General features: G+C 42.3%; 1 protein-coding gene across 1 annotated transcript; it reads left to right on the forward strand.

Annotated features, from left to right (window-relative positions):
* The first annotated feature begins 1,161 nt into the window (after positions 1–1,161).
* Wbp2nl (WBP2 N-terminal like) lies at positions 1,162–18,319 on the forward strand. The gene is made up of 6 exons (XM_051189107.1): positions 1,162–1,223; positions 10,587–10,767; positions 11,018–11,159; positions 11,317–11,409; positions 12,808–12,912; positions 17,754–18,319. The coding sequence occupies exons 1-6, from the start codon at positions 1,162–1,164 to the stop codon at positions 18,251–18,253; spliced, it is 1,083 nt and encodes a 360-aa protein (XP_051045064.1). The 3' UTR covers positions 18,254–18,319.
* Positions 18,320–24,350: the final 6,031 nt, after the last annotated feature.

The raw sequence follows: 24,350 nt of genomic DNA on the forward strand, positions 1-24,350 counted from the left end.
ACTATAAGTAATCATTTGGGACCTTGACCTTATGTGAGGTGAACATAAGGTATGAATGAGTGAGGAGAAACATTCTGGAGGGGCCAGATTGGAAGAGGATGAGTCAAGAGCCTCTTGTAATCATTCAGGTAAAATAATGAAGATGGCAACAAGTGGCAACACAACACAGATGAGGGGAAGTGAATTTGAAAGACAGCTGTTTGGTGGACATTAACATCAGAGCCATGAGAAACCCAAGCACTCTTCTGATCACCAGACACATTCGGAAGGTGAAGCCCAGAGAACACAATCTTCTTGTTTAAGGTTGCATTGGCCGTGGCAGGAGAGGCTGGATCTTGATGTTTGTTCCACTGCTGTATACTATTCCTACTGAATTTTTAATTCTATTAAGTCTTGTACTTAAAAAAAAAAAAATCTGTGCTAGGTGTGGTGGCACACACCTTTAAACCCAGCACTCAGAGGCAGAGGCAGGAGGACCTCTGTGAGTTTGAGGCCAGTCTCGTCTGCAGAGTGAGTTTCAGAACAGTCAGAGCTACTTAGAGAAACTCTGTCTCAAAAGACAACGAAAGAAAAAAATCTAAAATCAGGACATGTCTGATTATTTGGCAATTTTTGTTTCTTCACTGGCACATTAATACTCTACGATGAGTGAGACGACTAAAAAGGCTCAGTGGATCCCGGAATTGGAACCAGTGAAGGTTGAAACTCACAGTCCACTTCCTGACCGTTTCTGGATGTTCTCTCACAAGACTATCAGTTCTGATTCTAGGCCTTCTTTGATGGGAGAAAGCGCTGGTCTTAAAAGAGCAGAGGAACGTAGACCCTTGGTTTAGTGTAATCTGGGTTGAGATTTTGGGCTAATGGCTGCTTTTAAAATAAAAATTCCCAACTCCTAGAAGGACCAATAGGGCCTGAGTTTGTAGGATAGATCCATGCACTCATCCTTCAGCCTCTCCTGGCTCTAGGGGTGGAGCCAGTCCCAGGGACATGTCCCTCAGGGATCTCTCATCCCTGACTCCGCCACTTCCTCTTGTGACAGCTGCCCACTCAACTCCAGGTTTCTGCGCCATAATCTCTGCCCTGTCCTCAGGGCCCCGCCCCTGCTTTGTAGGCCCCGCCCTCTCCCATTTGACGGACGAGCGGCGGTGGGAGGGGACCAAGATGGCAGTGAACCAGAGCCATACAGTGGACCGCCGTGGGACCACCATCCCACGTGGCGAAAGGTGCCTGAAGGGACTTCCAGGCTGCTGTCGAGGAGGGAGGAGATGCTCAGGGGTACACTTGCGTGTGCTAGAAAGCCCTCGGCGAATCAAGGACTTTCCCGCCCTTTAAGGGCACGTTCCTCTGAGCCCTGCATCCTCAGAAAGGTCTGAGTGAGGGACTTGTGAAAAGCGGGTCAGACCTTGGATCTCGTGGCATGGCCACCATTGACAGTGTACAACTTTACGGGGTGACTGTCATCCAGAGGGCACTGGGTGCACCTCATGTGAATTGGAAGAGAGGCTAGGATGTGGATAACTACAGAAAGATCCTAAACTGTTGAGAGCCTTCCTCAGAATTTCTCCAAAGCTCCCTTTCCTTGTTGCTTCAACCTGTGATATGACAGTGTCATCATCATTGAAAAGATTGGGAACAAAAGTAGGGGTGTCCGGGAAGAATGGCGCACTCAACCTCTTACAAGCTGGGACTTGTAAAGTGGCTCTGTCAGGAGAAGTTCATTTCCAGACAAACTTAAGACCTTGACCCCAGTCCCTTCTTTAGTCCATCCCTCACCCACTTTCCTTACACAGTGTCTCTACCTCTTCTGGACAATCTCTGCTAATTTTTCTTTATTTCCCATCTGGCAGTGGGACTCAAATTTAAAGTATTATATTTCTATCATGTCTTCTCTCAGTACAGGTTGAACATCCCTGATCTGAAAATCCAAAATCTTAAATGCTCCACTAGGGTTGAAGAGATGGCTCATCTGTTAAGAGCATATTCTGTCCTGTAGAGGACCCAAGTTCAGTTCTCAGAACCTACACTAGATGGAGTGCAACTGCCTGTAACTCTAGCTCCAGAGGGCTCTGGCCTCTAAGGGTACCTACAGACATCATATACCACCCCACTTCCCATAGAGGGCATACACACAATTAAAAATAATTATTCTGGTGTGGTGGTCCATACCTGAAGGTAAAACTTTACAGTACTCAGGTTGACATAAGAGGATTGTGAGTTCCAGGACAGCCTAGGCTATATAGCCAGGCCCTGTCTCAAAGACAGGACATTCCAGCCTTGTTTACATAACAAGTTCCAGGATAGTGAGAGCTGTTTTACAGAGAAACCCAGTCTCAAATAAAAGCAAAAAACCCCAAACCCTTGGAGTACCACCAAATACCTCATCTGGAAATTTTCACTTTATGATACTTTTATTTTATCCATAACATTGTTTAAAATATTATATGAAGCTATCTTCTTCAAGTTACAAATGAATGCCACATTTAGACTTGAGTCTCACTTCCTCCAAACTATTCAGATTCTAAATATTTCATTAAGAGATACTCAAGTTATAATAAGAATCAAGACTTGTCAGTAATTAACCTAGATTTTATTTTAATACACACAGGAAAACACTATCATACTAATGCTATTATTATCCTATTATAAAAGCTTTATTAATGTTTGGATGGTTTATGTGAGAAGTTTTATGTTTTGTTTGAATGAAAATGGCCCCCACAGCCATAGGAAATGGCACTGTGGAGTAGGTGTGTCTCTGGAGGTGGGCTTTGGAGTTTCAGAAGCCCAAGCCACTCTCAGTGCCATTTCTCTGCTGCCCATTGATCCAAATCTAGAACTCTCAGCTCCTTCTCCAGCACCATGTCTGCATGCTGCCATGCTTCCCACCATGATGACAATGGATTGAACCTCTGAACTGTAAGCCAGCCCCAATTAAATTATTTCCTTTATTTGCCATGGCCATGGTGACTCTTCATAGCAATAAAATCCTAAGACATGTTTTTGAGATTTATTTTTGTTTTGTATGGGTGTTTCGCCTGCATTTATGTCTGTACCATGTATGTGCAATGCCTGTGGAGGCCAGACATATGTAGAATCCTTTGGGATTGTAGTTATAGTTGGTTGTGAACCATTGCATGGGTACTGGAAATACAACCTAGGTCTCCAGGATCAGTAAGTGCTTTTACCATGAGCCATGTCTCTAACCCTGTTTTTTTTTTTTTTTTTTTTGTTTTTTTTTTGTTTTCTTCTTCTTGTTTGTTTTTGAGACAGGGTTTTACTACAGAGCCCAGGGGATCATTATATATGCCAAGGATGAAAGCCTTGAACTCTATGCATGCATGCAAGCATTTGGGCTGCTAGGTGTGTGTACATGTGTTTTTGTAAGGAGTACAGTGGTGTCTTCTTCACTCTCCTCATTTTCTGAGGCAGGATCTCTCACTGACCCTGAAGCTTGCTATTTCAGCTAGACCAGTGAATGAACTCCTGTGATTTGCCTGTCTCTCCTCCCCAATGTTGAGATTACAGGTGAATGGATGATGGAGATTTGAACTCAGGTCTTGTTGCTTTCACAAAAAGTGCTCTTATCCACTGAGCCATCTCCTTAGCCCTCTTGAATTCTTTATTCTCTTGCCTCAGCTTTCCAAGTTCTGAGATCAAGTATGTACTACTATGCCTAGCAGATAGTCATTTATATTTAATGTAGTTGTTAAAGGACTCAGTATCTTTAATTTTGTCATGTTTTTTTTTTTTACACATTTCTCTCCTTTGTGTTCCTTAACGCCTTTACTACTGCCTATTGTATCTGAGATTTTCCCTAGTATGCCATTTAATTACATTCTGATTCCTGTTTTGTATTTACTTTCGTGATTTATTTTTTTGTGTTTGACCTGTTGGTTATAATTAACAACTTTAATTTACAGTAATATAACTCAAATCAGTACCAACTTACTTTCAATAATATACAAAATCTTTTGTCCTATCTTTTGTCCTCTGCTCACTTCCAAAACTTCACTGTCACAAATTACAGTTTTATATATTGTCACTACCACTGTAAATGTATAATTATTTCATGATGTTAAACTGACCCTTTGAGTTATATCACTCCCTTTTCAGTCATTGACTTGCCTGCTGAAAAACCTAGAGCTTGCAGTTCCTCTTGCCTGTCCAGTGAGTTTCCAAGCTCAGATCCCAGACAGCTTTCCAACTTGGTCTTGCTGTTCTTCCCAATGTTACTCATGTGTGGCTTGGTTCATTCATCTTTATGGTCCTCTCCTCCCAAGGAGGCAATTTGTGTTCCATTATCTGCATCTCCATTTCCATTAATGCCAGTGACTACCCATTTGAGTTGTTCTTGTACTGTTACCTCTGTCTATTTAAACACTACCTATTGCTTAAGAATCATCTTCAGCTGTGTCCTTTCTATGAGATCTTTTACACTTGTTTCTGCCACAAATAATCCCTCCTGTTAAATTACTGGGACATTTTTGTGCCATATACACGATGTGTATCCCCTGTTACCTGCATTATGCTCCCTGTCCACATTTCCACTCCTTTTCTCCTTTTCATTTTCTTAAAATAAATACTTAGTAACTTACTAACTGTGAAGCAGGCGGTTGTTGTCTCTAATAATCATCAGAGAGGACACTGAACAAGTAAATTGAAAAATGCCTAGATTCTGTGAGTGAGGGGAGCACAAGTCCAAATTGTCCATATTTGGAGTGAAGCCAGAGTAATGTTCAGGGGTGGGTGGGAGTGGACATGTCTGTCTGTGCTTTGCTGCCTTTACTAGCTAAACACTAGTGACAAATGCTGAGAATAGAAGTAAGTTAGGAAAGATAAAGTCCAGTAATAAAAAGGGAGAAGAGGGGCTGAAGACATAACATAATGGTTAAGAGCACTTCTTGCTCTTCTAGAGGGGCCAAATTTAGTTCCCAGCATGTTACTAGGTCATAATAGTCTGTAACTCCAGTTCCAGCCCTCTGTGAATATCCACACACATGTGGAATATACTCACACAGACACATGCGTATATAAACTTAAGTGTATGAATCAAAGTAAAATCATTTTATTTTAAAATGATTATTTTGTGTGTTTGGATGTTTCCCCTGCATGTCTGCTTGCATCATGCGCATTCAGGTCCCTTGGAGATTGGAAGACAACATCAAATCTCCTGGAAGCAACTGGAGTTACAGACTATTGTGAGCTGCCATGTGGGTGCTGGGAATCAAACCTGGGTCCTCTTCCAGAGTTCTTAACTGGTGAATCATTGCTTCAGTCCAAATAAAATCTTTTTTAAAAAGAAGACTAGGAGTAAATTATCCAATAATAATAGTGTTTAAATCCTTTTCATTTCCCTAAAATAGGAGGAGCAGTTAATATTTATTTATTTTTTATAAATTAATTTTTTATTTTACATATCTATCCCAGTTCCCTCTCCTTCCCTCCCTCCCTCTTTCCCTCTTTCCCACACTCTAATGCCCCCCGACCACCCTCCCCTCTCATCACCCCCCACTCCACATGTAGGGTGATGCCCTCCAGGAGGGTTCATCTAAATCTGTCAAGTCATTTGGAGTAGGACTAGGACTTCTCTCCTGTCTCTAGGTTAAGGGAGTATCCCTCCATGAGGGATGTGCCCCCAGAGTCCTTTTGTGCACCAGGAATACATCCTGGTTCCACTGTCTGAGGTCCCTTAGACTGCTCAGGCCTTCTAGATGAGACCCATGTTCAGGGGGCCTGAGTCAGTCCCACTTGGGATTCCCAGCTATCAGTCTGGGGGGCCGTTAGCTCCTCCTTGTTCAGGTCAGCTGTCTCTGTGTTTCTGCAACCTGGTCTTGTCCTCTCCCTCTGCATCTGGATTCCAGTTCTGCTCAGCATTTAGTTGTGGGTGTTTGCTTCTGTTTCCATCAGCTACTAAATGAGGGCTCCATGATGGTAGATAAGTTAGTTGTTGATCTCACTATCCAGGAAGGGCATTTATGGTAGCCTTTCCATGGTTGCTCAACTTGTTAGTTGGGGTAAGTCTTGTAGGTCTCTGGACATTTCTTTAGGTTCAGTTTTCTCTTCAAACCTATAATTGCTCCCTCTTTTATGTTCTCTCTCTCTCTCTCTTTCTCCCTCTCTCTCTTTTCCTCTCTTTCCCTCTCTCTCTCCCTCCTGTCTTCTATTCCTCCCCTGACTTAATCTTCTTAGTCCGAAGTGCTTTCCTCTCCTTCCCTTCTCTTTCTCCTAGTTCCCTCTCTACTCACTGCCCCCCCCATATGCTCTGGAGATCACAAGATCTCCTTTTCCCCTTCTGTGAGACCTTATATGAATCTCTTAGAATCCTCCTCGTATCCTAGTTTCTCTGGTGGTGTGAATTATAGGCTGGTGATCCTTTGCTCATGTCTAAAATGCATATATGAGTGAATACGTACCATGCTCTCTTTTTGTGAGGGTTACCTCATCAGGATGGTTGCTTCAAGTCCCATTCCATTTACCTGTGAATTTCAAGATTCCATTACTTTTTTCCCGCAGAGTAGTATTCCATTGTGTAGATGTGCCACATCTTCTTTATCCATTCTTCAGTTGAGAGGCATCTAGGTTGCTTTCAAGCTCTTGCTATTACAAATAATGCTGCTAGGAACATAATTGAGTACATGCCTTTGTTGCATGGATGTGGATCATTTGGGTATATGCCTAAGAGGGGGATTGCCGGGGTAGACTGATTCCCATTTTCCTGAGGAACTTCCATACTGATCTCCAAAATGGCTGTATGACTTTGCACTCCCACCAGCAGTGGAGGAGTGTTCCCCTTTCTCCACATCCTCTCCAGCATAAGTTGTCATTGGTGTTTCTAATTTTAGCCATTCTGGCAGGAGTAAGATGGTATCTCAAAGTTGTTTTGATTTGCATTTCCCTGATAGCTAAGGATGTTGAGCACTTTCTTAAACGTCTTTCAGCCTTTTTGATTTCCTCTATTGAGAGTTCACTCTTCATTTCTGTACCCCATTTTTAAATAGGGTTATTTGTTGTTGTGTTGACTAGTTTCTTGAGTTCTTTGTATATTTTGGAGATCAGCCCTTTGTCAGATATAGGATTGGTGAAAATCTTTTCCCAGTCTGTGGGCTGCCGTTTGGTCTTGTCCACTGTGTCCTTTGCCTTACAGAAGCTTCTCAGTTTGAGGAGGTCCCATTTATTGATTCTCTCAGTGTCTGTGCTACTGGAGTTATGTTCAGGAAGCTGTCTCCTGTACCAATTTGTTCAAGGGTACCTCCTACTTACTCTTCTAAGAGGTTCAGTGTGGCTGGATTGATGTTGAGGTTTTGATCCATTTGGACTTGAGTTTTGTGCATGGCGATAGACATGGGTCTATCTGCAGTCTTCTACACACCATCATCCAATTGTGCCAGCACCATTTGTTGAAGATACATTCCTCCTCCCATTGTATACTTTTAGCTATTTTGTCAAAAATCAGGTGTTCATAGGTGTGTGGGTTAATATCAGGATTTTCAATTCGATTCCATTGGTCTACCTGTCTATTTTTGTGCCAATACCAGACTGTTTTCAGGACTATGGCTCTGTAGTAGAGCTTAAAGTCAGGGATGGTGATGCCTCCTGAAGTCCCTTTATTGTACAGTGTTGTTTTGGCTATCCTGGGTCTTTTGTTTTTCCATATAAAGTTGATTATTATCCTTTCAAGGTTAGTGAAGAATTATACTGCGATTTTAATAGGGATTGAATTGAATCTGTAGATTGCTTTTGGCAAGAATGCCATTTTTACTATGTTTATCCTACCTATCCAAGAGTATGGGAGATCTTTCCATTTTCTGGTATCTAATTTCTTTAAAGTCACAAAGTTCTTGCTATATAGGACTTTCACTTGTTTCATAAGCATTACTCCAAGATACTTTATGTTGTTTGTGGCTATTGTAAAGGGTGATGTTTCTCTGATTTTTTTCTCAGCCCCTTTGTCTGAATAAAGTAGGGCTACTGATTTTTTTGAGTTTATCTTGTATTCTGCTAGTTTGCTGAAGGTGTTTATCAGGTGTAGGAGTTCCCTGGTAGTTTTTTGGGTTGCTTATGTAAACTATCATATCATCTGCAATCCAATTTGTTTCTCCTTAATCTCCTTTTGTTGTCTTATGGCTTTAGCTAGAACTTTAAGTACAATATTGAAGAGATATGGAGAGAGGGCAGCCTTTTCTTGTTCCTGATTTTAGAGGAATCACCTTAAGCTTCTCTCCATCAGTTTGATGTTGGCTTTGTTTTACTGTATATTGCTCTTATTATGTTTAGGTATGTTCCTGTTATCCCTGACCTCTCCAAGACCTTTATCATGAAAGGGTGTTGGATTTTGTCAAAGGCTTTTTCAGCATCTAGGGAGATGATCATATGGTTTTTCTTTTTCAGTTTGTTTATATGGTGGATCACGTTGATAGATTTTCGTATGTTAAACCATCCCTGAAACCCAGGGATGAAGCCTACTTGGTCATGGTGGATGATTTCTCTGATATATTTTTGGATTCAGTTTGCCAGTATTTTGTTGAGTATTTTTGCATCAATGTTCATGAGGGATATTGGTCTGTAGTTTTCTTTCTAAGTTGTGTCTTTGTGTGGCTTGGGTACCAAGGTGATTGTGGCCTTGTAAAAAGAGTTTGGTAATGAATCTTCTGTTTCTATTGTGTGGAACAATTTGAGGAGTATTGATATTAGCTACCAGAAATAAGAATTTCTGGTAGAATTCTGCAGTGAAGCCATCTGGCCTTGGGCTTTTTTTTTTTTTTTTTTTGTTGTTGGAAGGCTTTCAATGACTGCTTCTATTTCATTAGGGGTTATAGGTCTATTTAAGTTGTTTGTCTGTTCTTGATTTAATTTTGGTAAGTGATAGTTATCCAGAAATTTGTCCATTTCCTTTGAATTTTCAAATTTTGTGGAGTACAGGTTTTCAAAGTATGACCTGAAAATTGTCTGGAATTCTTCAGTGTCCATTGTTATGTCCCTTTTTTCATTTCTGATTTTGTTAATTTGCATGTTCTCTCTCTGCTTTTGGTTAGTTTGGAAAAAGGTTTGTCTATCTTGTTGATTTTCTCGAAAAACAAACTGTTGCATTTGATTTTTTTTTTTGTATTGTTTTCCTGGTTTCTATTTTATTGATTTCAGCCCTCAAATTGATTATTTCCTGGTGTCTACTCCTCTGGGGTGAGTTTGCTTCTTTTTGTTCTAAAGCTTTCAGTTGTGTTGTTAATTCTCTAATGTGACTATCCTCTGTTATCTTCATATGGGCACTTAGTGCAATGAACTTCCCTCATAGCACTGCTTTCAAGGTGTCCTATAAGTTCGGGTATGTTGTGTCCTCATGCTTGTTGAATTTTACAAAGTCCTTAATTTCTTTCTTTATTTCTTCTTTGACCCAGGTGTGGTGTAATCACGCATTGTTCAGTTTCCATGAGTTTGTAGGGTTTCTGTGATTTGTGTTGTTGAATTCCAACTTTAAAGCATGGTGGTCTGATAAGATACAGGGGACTATTCCAATTTTTTTTGTATCTGTTGAGGTTTGTTGTGCCGCCTAGTATGTGGTCGATTTTAGACAAGGTTCCATGTGGAGCAGAGAAGAAGGTATATTCTTTTGTGTTTGGATGGAATGTTCTATAGATGTCTGTTAAATCCAATTGAGACATAACTTCTGTTAGTTCTTTTGTTTCTTTGTTAAGTTTGTGACTAGTGGTCCTGTCTAGCGGTGAGAGTGGGGTGTTGAAGTCTCCCAGTATAAGTGTGTGAGGATTTATGTGAACTTGGAGTTTTAGTAGCATTTCTTTTACGAATGTGGATGCCTTTGTATTTGGGGCATAGATGTTCAGAACTGAGACTTTGTGCTGATGGATTTTTCCTGTGATGAATGGGAAATGCCATCTTCATCTCTTTTGATTGATTTTGGTTTGAAATCTAACTTGTTAGATATTAAGATACCCACACCTGCTTGCTTCTTGGGTCCATTTGATTAGAAGATATTTTCCCAACCTTTTACCCTGAGGTAATGTCTGTCTTTGAAGCTTAGATGTGTTTCTTGTATGCAGCAGATGGATGGATTCTGTCTTCCAGCAGAGGACCAGCGGTGGTGGTCAGAGATCAGGCAGGCAGGGATTCAAGGTGGTCCTGTGTGGGTAGGCAGGTCCAGTGTGCTCAGAACAGCTCCAGGAAGTTCCCTGAAGGTGGCAGGATTGTTGGATCCACCCTCTGTCCCAGTGCTCATCCAGAGCGGTGGGACAGTGGGCAGGGTATGGCACAGGATTGGGAGAGGGCAGGCTCTTCATGGGGAGATGGGTGGGTGTGTATCAAAGCTGTCCTGTGTCCTGTTACTGGGGACAGGACACAGGAGGAAGGAAGATTTAGGGCCAATCCAGGGAGTTGCCAGGGAAGGGTTGTTGGGGGGGATTCAACCTGAACTGGTCCCAGACTCACCTCTAGCAGAGACTGGGCGATGGGGGTCAAAGATCTGGCCGCAGTTAATATTTATTGACTGATACCTTTGCTTGTACCATTTTGTTGTCATCTTTGGTGGTGCTGGGGGTCACATTTGGCCTAGCATGTTGTAGGCAAGTGCTTTAGACTAGAGCTGCATCCCCAGCCCTGTGTGTTGGTTTATGTGCTTTTAAACATGTGCTGTCTTCCTTGCCTTTCTGCAGCCTCTTGAAGAAGTGTTCAGATGTGGACCTCTCCTTCCCTCAGTCACCACCAGGCTCCAACTTCTTCAGTGGTACAAAGAGGGGGGCGCTGTTTCTCACCTCATACCGGGTAATTTACACTCATTTTGATTGGCTGATTAGCTAACATTTGTTTTCCTTAATTTAGCTGAAAAGAAAGTTAAACATTGGCTTTTAAAATGTTTTAAAACATTGTTACTTTGAGACTTCCATTTTGAAGGATGGAAGAAAAGAGATGATGTTTCTCATTAGGCTACAGTACCCAAGTGACCTTGGCCTTGCTTCTGCAAGTCCATGGACAAATTCTGTATTCCTTTTCCAAAGTTTCCTTCCTCACTTAGGTGATTTTTGTGACTTCACCTTCAAGCAGTGATCCCATGTTGTCTTTCATGATGCCATTTCATTTAATGAATAACTGCACTGTTGAACAACCAGTCTTTGGTGCAAACTACATTAAAGGGACAATTCAGGCAGCTGCAGATGGTAAGCTTTTCCGCTTAGAAGGGCCTTCCCTATGCTCCACAGAAGCTTCCAGAAACTTTAAGATTCTGACTTGTTTCATGTTAGAATTTAAACCAAAGCTGATCAACTGGTTTGAGAGTGTGTTCCTCAGGGTTTATAAGTATTTGCTATCCCCCAGGTGGCTGGGAAGGATCTGCTACTTTCAAAATAGTCTTCAGGAAAGGAGGTGCTATCGACTTTGCCCAGCTGATGGCCAAAGCGGCCTCTGCTGGTGAGTGATAAACACAGTAAGTACTTTAGGGGTTAAAGAGTTGAAATAGTACTATTAGTCAGCAGAGCTTGACTAGCCTGTGCTTAGGCATTTGGTGCTTCTACATGAATTCAACAAGACTCTCCCATTACCTTTTATGTGTCAAATCCACACTGTGTGCTTATTTACCTCACCTTGGCCTGGAGTAGCTGGGAGCCTGTAGTCAGATCCCTACATGGCTAACCTAAAACTGGTGGTCTTTTGTGCTACCTCCTGCATGGCTTGGTCCTGGGAACATGACGTTCCAGTGGATGCTTTTCTGTACTCATCAGTATTGTACTTGGACCAGAGAAAGTCTTTGTCAATTCCCGAAGCCTAACCTGGGGAAGGCTTAGTCACCTGTCCTTCCATCTTCTCTCCTTGCCCTGCCCTTGTTTATCTTCTGTTGTTCTTATTGTCCACGAAAGGGGCTAGGGGCCCCATCTGTCCTACAATATTGACCTCATGACCATACCAGAGAGTGCTTTCTGAGGCTGACACTCATTTATGCTGTTTCTGTCCCATCTAGCTCCACTTCATGCCACACACTCTTTTACAATCCAGTCAAACTGCACTTTGTGCCTTATCCACTCTACTCTTGAGTTGTCATTTTGTTCTGTCAGGAAGACTCTTTCCCTTTCTTTTTTGTTGTCCACCTCAAACCCCAATCTAGATGTTGAAAACACAGCCTAATAAAAATCATTTGCAGATATGTATATATTTGCTTTAATAGAAGCATTGACTATGGTGCCCAGATAAGATGGAAGAGTATAAACTGTCTAAGTACAGTGAATGGACTATGATGCTCTATATCATGGTCAAGACCCATAGTCAGGGTAAGTTTGAAAGTAAATGAGTTCAATTTAAAAACGTCATTTATTGAGTACTTTTTAATGTTTTCTATGCTGGTCAGTAGTCTTAGCCCTTTACTACCTTCAGTTTAATGCTCATAAAACCTTACGATACAGCTGGGTAGTGGTGGTGCACACCTTTAATCCCAGCACCCCAGAGACAGAGGCAGGCAGATTGCTGAGTGAGTGGCCAGTTTTGTTTTACAAAGTGAGCTCCAGGACATACAGGGATACACTGAAAAACAAACAAACAAAACAATATAACATACATACATACATACATACATACATGTATGATCCTAAATAACCGCAGGCAATGAGACAAAATTTCTGCTCTCAAGAAGTATGTGGTTTAAGAAAAGGTCCATATTATTGTTTAATTGGTATCACAAGAGTTGGCTCACATGTAAGGTGGTAGTTAATACTGTTACTAAGATCATAGCTACTATATATATATATATATATATATATATATATATATATATAACTTAAAATAATTAAGAGTTATTTTGCCAAATTGTTTTCTCAGCTGCCCAAGGAGTTCCACTCAGAGTTTCAAGTTTCTGGATGAGCCCTCTAGGAATTTTTGTCATTACTGGGGAGAGGAGCATGTGTGCCCCACAGGCATGTCAAGGTGAGGTGTGGAGAGAGGAGCATGGATGCCCCACAGGCATACCAAAGTAGGAAGAGATGACCCTAGGAGGTGCAAAAGAATGCCATTGACTTGAAGACAGTTCACCACAGCCTTGTTTCAGGTCTGCTTCAAGAGAAGCCTCAGGGTCTGCGGCTTCCATGACTTTGTTTCCTGCTTGAGACGCAATAGTTAAGCCAGCAAATGATTGGACTTACATTTCAGATTATATTATCTGTGTTTGTAATTTTGTGTGCTTGAGACAGGGCTAGTCTACAATTCACCATATCAGCTTCCTGAGTGCTGAGGTTGCCTGTGTGCCATGTTTCAGACTTACTTTGATGAGGATATATGAGCACAGCATGTCTAAGCAACCAACTCCTGTTAGTGAGAAGCTAGTGTCCTACTCAGAGCCTGAGTAGAAAACATGGCTCTTCGATGGATAAAACTACAGGCTTCGATGAAGACCTGGCCTGCTAAATAACATGAGCTAGGCACCAGTCCTTTTATTTGTGATATTTTTGAGATAAATGTTACTGCTGTGTAAAAGAATATTGAAACCCAATATTAAAAGAAATGTATAAGTATCCTGCCACATATTGATTACAGGCATCCATGTCCCAGGGACATTTCACTGACTATAAATGCCTGTCACTTGAAGGCAGACTTGAAACCAAACGAGACTGCAAAATATCTAAAGGACTAATGATGAACTGAACACAAAGTCACAGTAACAAGAAAATGAACTAAAGTGAGTTTCAAGAGAGCCTTTGTGGAGGCTGGAGAGAGGGCTTAATTGTTCAGACCCCTTGCAGCTCATCCCAGGAGTTGGAGTTCAGTTCCCAGTACCATGTTGGATGGTCCACAACTACCTGCAACCAGCCCCAGGTGATCTGATGCTATATTCCTACTATAACAGTCATGGAACACATGGATACGTGTGTGTGTGTGTGTGTGTGTGTGTGTGTGTGTGTGTGTGTGTGTGTGTTTAAAAAAGAGCTTTTGATGTCAGACCCAAAATTCAGAGTGCGGATAATGAAATGTTAATTCTTTTCCAGAGTTCCCATTTCTTTGTGTGTTAGATTTCTGCTACTGTAATGAAATATCTGAAACAACTTGTGGGAGTCAGTTCACTCCTTCACTATGTGGGTCCCAGGGATTGAACATAGGTTGTTAAGCTTGGTGGTATGTGACTTTATCTGCTGAGCCATCTTGCTGGCCCTTCGGTTTTATTTTTCTAGTTGGATGGGTTTTGTGGTTGTTATTGTTTTGTTTTTGACAGGATGTTTCTACATAGCCTGGGCTGACCTAGAACTTACTATGTAGACAACATTAGATTCAGATTCAGATATTTGCCTGCCTGTGCCTCAGGGTTAAAGCTGTGTGCCACAATTCCTAACTCTTCTTTTTTTATCCTTGAATTCAGCATCCCCTTTGATGCTGAATTGAGTCCCAAATAGCATTGAGATTTTAGGTCTGCAAAAGCACACCTAGATATCTGTGGCTGTAGACGGAGTTTCTGTTCACCTGGTGCTATAGCCATTTAGCCCCAGTGAACACACAGACTCATATTAATTATAAACTGTTTGGCCAATGGCTAAGGCTTCTTATTGGCTAGCTCTCTTTCAATTATTAACCCATTTCTATTAATCATGCATTTCCTTGTGGTTTTGGCTACCTGGAGAATGCTCCAGCATGCCGCTCCTTCAGTAGCTGCATGGCGTCTCTCTGGCAGCTCTCTCTCTCTGTCCTCTCCCTGGAATTCTCCTCATCTGGTAGCCCCACCTGTGCTTCCTGCCTGGCTCCTGGACAATCAGTGCTTTATTCACCAACCAATAGAGAAACACACACACAGAAGGACAGCCCCATTAGTGGCTTTTTGTTGAATTCTAGTCATGATACATCAATTTATAGAGCCAGATTATAGGGTTTGGTTTGAGGAGTGAGCCTCTTCAGTTTGCTCTGGATGTGGGTGCCAGGGGCTTTAGTGTCTGTCATCTTCCTCCTTTCCCTCTTGTTGTCTTTGCTTTTTCATAGTAAATGAAGCATGTGTTCTCATTTTCCTCACATAAACCACTGTTACACTGAAATCCAAGTTCTGGCCTCTATGTTCACTTTTCTTCAGCTCATTCCTGTTTTGAATTGTTACAGTGAGGATGGAAGTGACAGTTTCCAAGCTCTTTTTTGTTTATGTTTGGTTGCTTGGTTTTTTGTTTTGTTTTGTTTATTTTTTCAAGGCAGGGTTTCTCTGTGTGACCCTGACTGTCCAGGAACTCTCTTTGTAGACCAGGCTGGCCTTAAACTCACAGAGATCTGTCTGCTTCTGCCTCTGCCTCATGAATGCTGGGATTAAAGGCGTGTGCCACTGTACATGCTTTTGTATTGGAGTTTACTGGAGTCAGAAACAGATGGATCTGTGAATTTGATGTCAGCCTAGTCTACATAGTGAGTTCCAGGAAAAGCTATGTAGAGACCCTGTCTCAAAAAACAAAAGCAAAAAAATAATAAAAGTTTGCTGGAGTTGGGCATGGCTGTGGATGCCTTTAATCCCAACACTCATGAAGCAGAGGCATACAGATCACTGTGAGTTCAAAGCCAGTGTAGTCTACATAGGGAGTTCTAGTCCAGTTATGGTTGTACAATGATTCTCTGCCTCAATAATTTATTACTTAAATTATAAAATCTTTCAAAAAGTTTACTGGTGCTTGGGAGATTGCTCAGTCATTAATGTACTTTTCATGTAAGCACGAGAACCTGAGTTTTGGCTGTGTAGCATGAAAAAAGTTAGACATAGAACATGTGTCTGTAACCCCAGTGCTGAGAGATTGTGGAGACAGGTGGATCCTAGCACTTGCTGGCTGGCTTGTCTAGCCAATTAGAGAGCTCTGAGATCAGTGAGGGACTCTGTTTCAAACAATAAGGTGGCGAGTGGCTAAAGGAGACACTTGGTGTTCCTTTCTAGCCACCATACACAAAAAAATTTTAATGGAAAAAGTTTTCTTCTTTACATTTATTTTGTGTGTGTATGTACACATGTGTATGCATGCTGTGACAGGAATGTGAGAATCAGAGGATAATTTCAGTAATTGGTTTTCCGTCCACCATGTAGGTCTGAGGATGAAACTTCAGGTAGTCATAGTGTTCATGGTGCTTGAAGGTACTTCACACAATATTGGAGGAGAAAAGTAACCAGTATCACCCATCTATAAACCCTGTGCAATCTGCCTACAAGATATACTAGTACAATAGTGGCACAGATGTCATGGGAATAATCAAACACTTTTTTATTGGATTTAAGACCCACTCCATTAAGGAACCATACCTGCACTGCTAAAGTGGCCAAGAACCTGGGACTAGATAGATCAAGAGCCCAGAGGAAAAACTGGTACTATTATTCTGCTAAAGGAACATAGCAGTAAAATGAGTTCTAAGAATATACTGATACACCCATAGATCAATGCATCCCTCAGTCCTCATCAGCAAAGCTTGTTGTTACACTAGTTGGCAAATAACACAGAGACCCACAACTGGACAGCATGCAGAGAGTGAGAGACTTTGAAACACTTAGTGCTATATGGGATGTCTTCATCAAACCTGTCTTAGTTACTGTTCTATTGCTGTGAGAAGATACCATATTCAAGGCAATTTATAAAATAAAGCATTAAACTGAGGGCTTGCTTAGAATTTCAGAGGATGAATCCATGATCATCATCGCAAGGAGCATCGTGGCAGGCAGGCAGGCATGGTGCTGGAGCAGTAGCTGAGTTCTTATATCTTATCCATAAGTAGACGGAATAAGACTGACCTGGTATGAACCTACCCCACCACACACCTTTAATAAGGCCACACCTCCTAATCCTTTCTAAACAGTTCACCAACTGGGAACCAAACATTCAGATATATGAGCCTATGAAGACTGTTTTCATTCAAATGACCACAGAACTCCTCCTCCCAAGGCTCAGGAATCCACACAGAAGAGGAGGCAGAAAGATTGTAAGAGCCAGAGATAATAGATGATTCCAAGGAACCATTGTCTTCTAGATATAACGGCACCAATGCACATAACTCATAGAGACAGACAGCACATACAAGATCTTCACAGGTTCAAACCATACAAAATCCCAGCAGGGAGAAGGGGAAGTGGGCACAAAGTAGCTATTTCTAATTAATACCCTCTGGGAAAGGGAAAGTCAGTTTTCTCCAATAGAGGGTCACTGAGTCTATCAGCCACACTACAGGGCACACCCTGTGCCCAGGAGTAGCAGATCAACACGGCTTGTGTTTTGTTTTGTCTTAATGATTTTTGTTTGTTTCTACCTTTTTTGTTTGTTTGTTTTATGGATTTAGGGGGAGAAAGAGAACAAGAAGTAGGGAAAGAGGTGGTAAGATCTGGGAGGAATTGAGGAAGGGGGGCTGCAGTTACAAATGGGTTGTGCCATGTGGGTGCTGGGAATTGAACCTGGGTCCTCTGAAAGAGCAGCTAATGTTTTTAATTACTGAGCCATCTCTCCAGAGCCATTCTTCCTTTAACATCACACTTCCCCTTCTAGTTTTCAAATTGTACTACTCCCTGAGGGTGTTTTCTTTTCATAAACATGGCAAACCTTATCAAGTAAAATATGTATCTGTCCAACTCTAAGTAGTGACCAATTAACTAGAAGGGTATTTTCAGGTAATTCAGATCACCTCACCAGAAGAAATAAGGCTTTTGTCTGGTGATGGCTACAGGAAAGGTTTTTAGCAGGACTGAATTCTAGTGTATGTCTCCCTTGGCATTAGTTTTTAAGTTCTTCAGGTATTCTTGGTTCACAAGGTAGCAATTTTTTTCCTTTTTGCTATTATAGTTGCCTATGGAATCCCACCTGCAGGACACGGAGCCCCACCTCCCAGATATGTTCTACCTCCTGGATATGGAGCCAGGATATACGGACCCCCTCCTCCATATGCAGCTACCCCTGTGGGCTATGGAGTCCTGCCTCCTGGATATGAAGCCCCTAATATGGAGTACGGAGCCCCACCTCCCAGTTACGGAGCCCCACCTCCCAGTTACGGAGCCCCACCTCCCAGTTACGGAGTCCCACCTCCCAGTTACGGAACTACAGCTGTGGGGTCTGGATCTCCACCCCCTGGATATGAGGCCCCGCCTATGGGTTATGAGACTCCTCCTTCAGGATATGGGGCCATACCTCCTAGATCCACAGCCCTGTCTTCAGCACAAGAAGCTCCACCAGCTGAGTCTGAAGCAGGGCACCCCATTTCTGTGGCAGCCCAGACTCTTGGATTCCAGGCATCTTTTCCCTCTACCTCATCTTCACAAGCCCATTCTTCTCCTTCTAAGATGTAAACCTTGAAGTTTCACCAAGCAAAACTGCACACTAGCATTGAAGTCTAGAAAGAACAGTTAGGTTTATGATCCCAGCCCATGCTAAGTAGTTGGTTCCCCACCTCTGAAGTTCAGTCTTAGGGCAGAACTAAGCTTTATCTCTATGCCTTGATTTTAGGAGTAGTGTCAATTCTTGATTAGCTGGATAAAGGAATAGCACCAGAGGGCTAATTCCCTAATGATTTGGTTGACATTGGATGCATTTAAAAACATACCTTGATGTGAGCTTGCAAAGAGCCTCCTGCTTTTCTCCTTATCTGCATTAGAAAACACTCTATTTGATACATACTAAGATCTGCTAAAATGTCATGTTGACAGCTGGGCCTGGTGATGCCTAAAACCCCAGCTGCCAGAGAGGATGAAATAGAAGGATGACAAGTTCAAGGCTTGCCTGAACTTTAGAGCCAAGGCCGTGCTGGACAGCTTAGTGAGAACCTGTCTCAAAGGCTATAAAAAGGGCCAGGGATAGAGCTCAGTTGTAGTGTGCTTGCCTACTATGCTGATGATCCTAAGATTAATCCCTGTATCAAAGTCAAATAATTAACTGAAATGCAAGTGCCAGGCATGGGTGCACATGCCTGTAATCCTAGCACCTGAGAGGAAGAGACAGAAGATTTCCAAGTTCAAGATCGTCTCTGGCTATGTAGGGAGTTAAATGTCAGCCTGGGCTACACTAGATCCGGTCTCAAAAACAAAATCAAAACCTCATCACATTGAACATATTTGTTTCTTACAGTATTCCTTACTCAGAGAATGAATGGGACAACCTTAATTTCTGGTGAAAGGGGATCTTCCAAATTACAGCAAATACATACAGAAGAAGAGTATGTAGGTATTATAGAGAAGACAGTCTTTAAGACCAAAACAAAGCAATAAGGAAAAATGATCACAGGTCTAAAACATGTTCATTAAAAGTCTATAGTAAGAATATGCAAAGAGCTAGAAAAAGAAGCAGGGATCAGGGGAGATGGCTCAGTTGTTCATATGCTTGTCACAGTTGTGAGGGCCTGACTCTGATCATTAGCACACTCATAAGAAGCACATACCTGTAACTCTAGTTCTGGAGGTAGGGGTGCAGAGACAAGATCCTTGGGGCTTGCTGGTTAGAAGTCAAGCTGAATCAGCGAGTTCAGGGTCAGAGACTATTTCAAATAAGGTAGAGAGCAATTGGGGAATACACCCAACATTGACCTCTGACCTCTTCATGCACACATGCACACATGGATGTGTACTGTAAGGAGTATGGTTTTTCCTCCTGCTGCTGGTCTGGTCCCGCCGCAGCGCCAGCCCCAATTAACACACAAAGACTCTGTATTAGATATAATTCTGTTGGCCCGGTACTAGTTTCTTATCGGCTAGCTCTGTCTTAAGTATTAACCCATTTCTATGTATTTCCACGTAGTCTTACCAGGACGAGGCGGCTGGCGGTTCTGCTCTCTCCAGTCTCTACATGCTGACCCTCCTCACTACTTCCTCGAATCCTCCTTGTCTCCTAGTCCCACCTATCTTGCGTTCCTATTGGCCAACAGTGCTTTATTCATTAACCAGTATGAGAAACATATACAGAATGACATCTCCCATCACACCCAACATTGACCTCTGACCTCTTCATGCTGTGCACACATGGATGTGTACATTTGTACACACAAGTTTTTAACTTTAAGGGAAAGAAATGTATAAAATACGTGACTTGCCAATTAACAACTGAAGGAATAACAACTGTGCCAGTAGCATTTATGACACAATACTTAAATGGATGTGCAACTCAATTAGGGAGAGTTGACTAAAATAAAACATTTCCAAATATTGAATCATCTGTTGCTGCACTGCTGAGGATTGAGCCCAGGGTTGTGTACACATCAGCAGGTGCTCTCCCACTGAGATGCCTTCTCTACCCTTATTAGAATCTTTGCTGTGGCAGATTCATATCCTAGCGTCTACCCCTAAGGGATACTTGCACTTACCTACAAAGATGCTTATGGGAAGGCTCTGTTGTGTTCATTGTTTCCAAATGCACAAAATTAGAAATAACATGGTTAATTTCTATTGTCAACTTGATCAGATTAAGAAACACCTGGGTATGACTGGAACACCCCTTTGTGTGTGTCTGTGAGGGAGTTTCTAGAGGTATAACAGAAAAATCACTCTGATGTGGTCAACACTGTCCCTTGTGCTGGAGTCTCAATGGAGTAGAAAGGGCATAAAGGAGAAAGGGCAGGTGAGCACTGCCATCCCCTTCCTCTGCTGTGGACCAGCCACACCCACCACAGGTCTTCCCTATGAGGATGGGCTGTATTCCTTTGAACTGTGAGCCCCAAACACCCTTTCTCCTTGAAGTTGCTGTTTGACCACGATTTGGTCACAGTAGTGAGAAGAGTAATTAATTAAACACATGCCCATTAATATGAAGTCTAGAAACTGGTACACTCATGCCGCATTTACTAACCATTTCTAAGACTTAAATTAGGAAAGCAGGTTGTAGAAGGTATATCAGTCTTCAACTCCATAAGAATGAAACCCTTTCATAGCCCATTTGTAGCAAATATATTTTAAACTGTGTACAGTGGTACACACCTTTAATCCTAACATTTGGTGACTCAGATAAGATCAAAGATTCAAGGCCTGCCTGGGCTACACAGTGAGACTTTTCAAGAAAACAAAAACATATTTACATGTAATATTTTGTAATATGTCATAGTGAAATTTGTCAATAGTTACACATGATTCCACACAATTTCAACTAAAATTATACCATAAATGTCATAAAGGAGGGTATAGAAGTAATTAGTCAACTTTTAAGGGTGTGTGTGTGTCTATGTGTGTGTGTGTGTGTGTGTGTGTGTGTGTGTGTGTGTGTGTGTGTGTGTGTAGGCTTGTAGTCTATGAAGGCTAGAGGTCTGATACCCTGGAACTGGAGTTATAGGTGGGTCTGAATCCAAATGAGAGTTCTAGGAGTTAAACCCCAGTCCTCTGCAAGAGCAGAAAATACTTTTAACTGTTGAGATATCTCTCAAGATGGCAGGGTTTCTCTGTGTAACAGCCATGGCTTTCCTGACACTCCCTCTGTAGACCAGGCTGGCTTACAATTCACAGAGATCTGCCTGTCTCTGCCTCCAGAGAGCTGGGATTAAAGGAGTGTGCCACCACTGCCCAGCAGTTTTTGTTATTAAAAATTATGTGTATGTGTCTGTGATGGGATGTACAAGTGAATACAGGTTTCTGGGGGAGACCAGCAGACATTAGATCCCTTGGAGCTGGAATTACAGGCATTTGTAAGCCATCTCTGCAGCCACTGTAAACAAAGCTTAATGGATCATTCTGGTGGGAGAATGTAAGACAAGAATGCTGAGAGAAGTTGGGCATTGGTGGGCCTTTAGTTGGCCGGCCTTTAGTCCCAGCACTGGGGATGCAGAGGCAGGTGGGTCTCTGTGAGTTCAAGGCCAGCCTGGTCTACAGAGCTAGTTCCAGGACAGGCTCACAAGCAATACAGAGAAACCCTGTCTTGAAACCCCCCCAAAAATGTGAACAGTTGTTTTCAGAGGGGATTAAGGGTCTTATGAACTGGGCTAGGGGCCATTTCTGTTATGTTTTAGTCAAGGATCTGGCTTTATTCTTCTCTGATGTTGAGAACTTGAAGTTGAATTTAAAGATAATGGAATAATTTGATGGAGGAAGTGTAAGCTCCTTGAGAAGTGAGTGGCCAGGTCCTGCCCCAGACTATTCTAATGGCCATAGTGGCCTTTCCAGCCCCTTGAGACACAGGTGGCCAAGCTCTGCCCTACAAAAGCAAACCAAACAAAATCAAACAAAACAGCCCAAGATCAGGCCACCAAATTCCACCACTCCCAGTCCACCCTGGAAAGTGTTGTGCCCCTCAAGAAACCCTAAATAGAGTATGCCTTCTGCTTCTCCTTTGGGGCTTCTCTCCCAAGCAAAGCAGCCACCCTCCTGTGTCTTTCCTAATCTCTTGTGTGAGGTTTGTTGCATGGTGTGTCTTTGTGTATTTCTTGGTTCCTGACAGCTGGGACACCTTTCCCTTCAAAGTTGTAACATTTACAGAATGTGTGAGCAAGATTAAAGTTTGATAAGGAGCAGGCAGACAACACAGCATCTCTAATAAAGAACTGGTGCCATTAAAGAGAAACCTGACACTTGACACTGGGGCAGTAAGAAAGGAGTCATGTGCTCAAGGTGGTTTAGTAGATATGGGTATTTATTTTTCTTCTAAAGGACCCAAGTTTGTTTCCCAGTACCCACATCAAGCAGCTTTGCAAATGGCTGTAACTCTAGCTGTGGTGATCCAATGCCTCTGGCTTCTCTGGGCACTCACACTCATGTGCATGAGCACACACACAATTCAAAAAATGCTTAAAAGTCCCTTGAGGGTGAGACTCCATGCATCAAAAGCTCCAACTTGTTAAGATGATAATTTATGTGAAGGGAGAAAGCTTGAACTGAGAATGTAGCCCAAGGGGTTCCTTGCTCCTCAAAAACAACTGCCTGAGAGTGTTCAGAGTCAGCACACAAACTCTGGCTCAAAAGTGGTCCAAAGGCCCCATGTTTTGTTCTGCACTGACAGAACTTAGCAATGTCATCATGTTGTACTGTTTTGGAAGCATGAAAGATGTGAGATTGAGGAGGACACAGAGTCTTGCTCTATGGTTTTAGACAGCAGATGAATCCAAGCAATGTATGGCAGGATGGTTGTTCTTAAGTGGCCTTAAGAGGTCATTGTGTCAAATTGCAAAGATGAAACCAGAGTTGCCTGAGTGGAGGCCCTTAGATATTGGAGATGCCAGGACAGTGGGATGTCCTTTAGGAAGAACTTCAGGTATGGACCTGAGAGGGTATGTGTTCTGCAGAGCTGGAGGGTGAAGCTGCCCAAACCTTTTCCAGCCAATTTCATTATGGATACCTGATGGGAGATGTCATTCTGTGAATAAAGTCCTGTTGGTCAATTGGAAAGCAAGATAGGCAGGACTAGGAGACAAGGAGGATTCAGGAAGAGGAAGGAGGAGATTCAAAATGTAGGACCAAGAGAGCAGAACTCCAGACCCTCTCTCTGGTAAGCCAAGACCACGTGGAAATACTTAGATTGATAGAAATGGGTTAATATTTAAGACAGAGCTAGCCAATAAGAAATGCTAGTAACAGGCCAACAGCTTTATATCTACTATAGCGTCTCTGTGTGTTATTTGGGGCTGAGGTGGCCCTGGAACCAGGCTGGTGGAAAACTACTCGTAACAGATACCAGGCAGGGAGCTATAGGATTTGATGTCTGTCTCTTTGGATTTTTGGTCTTTCTTTGGTCTGCTCATTCTTTATATGCCTTGATTCTTTTCTTTTGGAAAAAGAATGTTTACTCTGTGCCATTATATGTTGTAAGTATGTGACTTTGATTTTATAGTTTACAGTTTAAAGAGTGGACTTTAAAATTTTGGGATTGTTAAAGACTGAGAACTATTTTTCTCTTGAGACAGGGTTTCTCTTTGTACCCTTGGCTGTCCTGGAACTTGATCTGTAGACCAAGCTGTCCTCAAACTCAGAGATCCACATAACTCTGCCTTCCAAGTGTAGGGATTAAAGGGAACTTTTAAAGTTGGATTGATTAATCCCAGCCCTCAGGAGGCAGAGACAGGAAGTGATAAGGCAGGGCAGAGACGTGATCTCAGTGCTTTTGGATGAGGAATGGAGACAGGGAGGAACTGGCAGCTGCTCCCAGTTCTTTGAACTTCCAGGTTTCTCCCCAATATTTTACTCCTGATTTTTTTTTATTAAGATTAATTAGATTCATGCTTCAAGCCAAACCCACACAATATTCATTGCTGTGAGACCTTGGTCTGGTTCAAGGTCTCTGGCATACCATCATCACTGGACTCTCACTGAAGCTCTTCTAGATATACAGCTATTGCCTCAAGCCATGGGAATCCTGTGGTTATTGTTCCACAGGACCAGTCCCTTCACAAGGTCCAGCAGGTCAAAGATGGGGTAGATGTTAGGGTGGGCTCAAGATGTGGGTAGGAGTGGTACCTGATCGGGTTAGTCCAGACTACTGGGA

This window comes from Phodopus roborovskii, unplaced genomic scaffold (genome assembly GCF_943737965.1).
Source record: "Phodopus roborovskii unplaced genomic scaffold, PHOROB, whole genome shotgun sequence".
Taxonomy (NCBI): Eukaryota; Metazoa; Chordata; class Mammalia; order Rodentia; family Cricetidae; genus Phodopus; species Phodopus roborovskii.

What these genes read in the sequence shown, in the direction of transcription:
- Wbp2nl (XM_051189107.1), top strand. Translation starts at nt 1,162, where the DNA reads ATGGCAGTGAACCAGAGCCATACAGTGGACCGCCGTGGGACCACCATC. An exon ending in GGCCAAAGCGGCCTCTGCTG is followed by an intron (nt 11,410 to 12,807) that starts GTGAGTGATAAA and finishes TTGTTTTCTCAG; the next exon opens with CTGCCCAAGGAGTTCCACTC. An exon ending in TGCCCCACAGGCATGTCAAG is followed by an intron (nt 12,913 to 17,753) that starts GTGAGGTGTGGA and finishes TTGCTATTATAG; the next exon opens with TTGCCTATGGAATCCCACCT.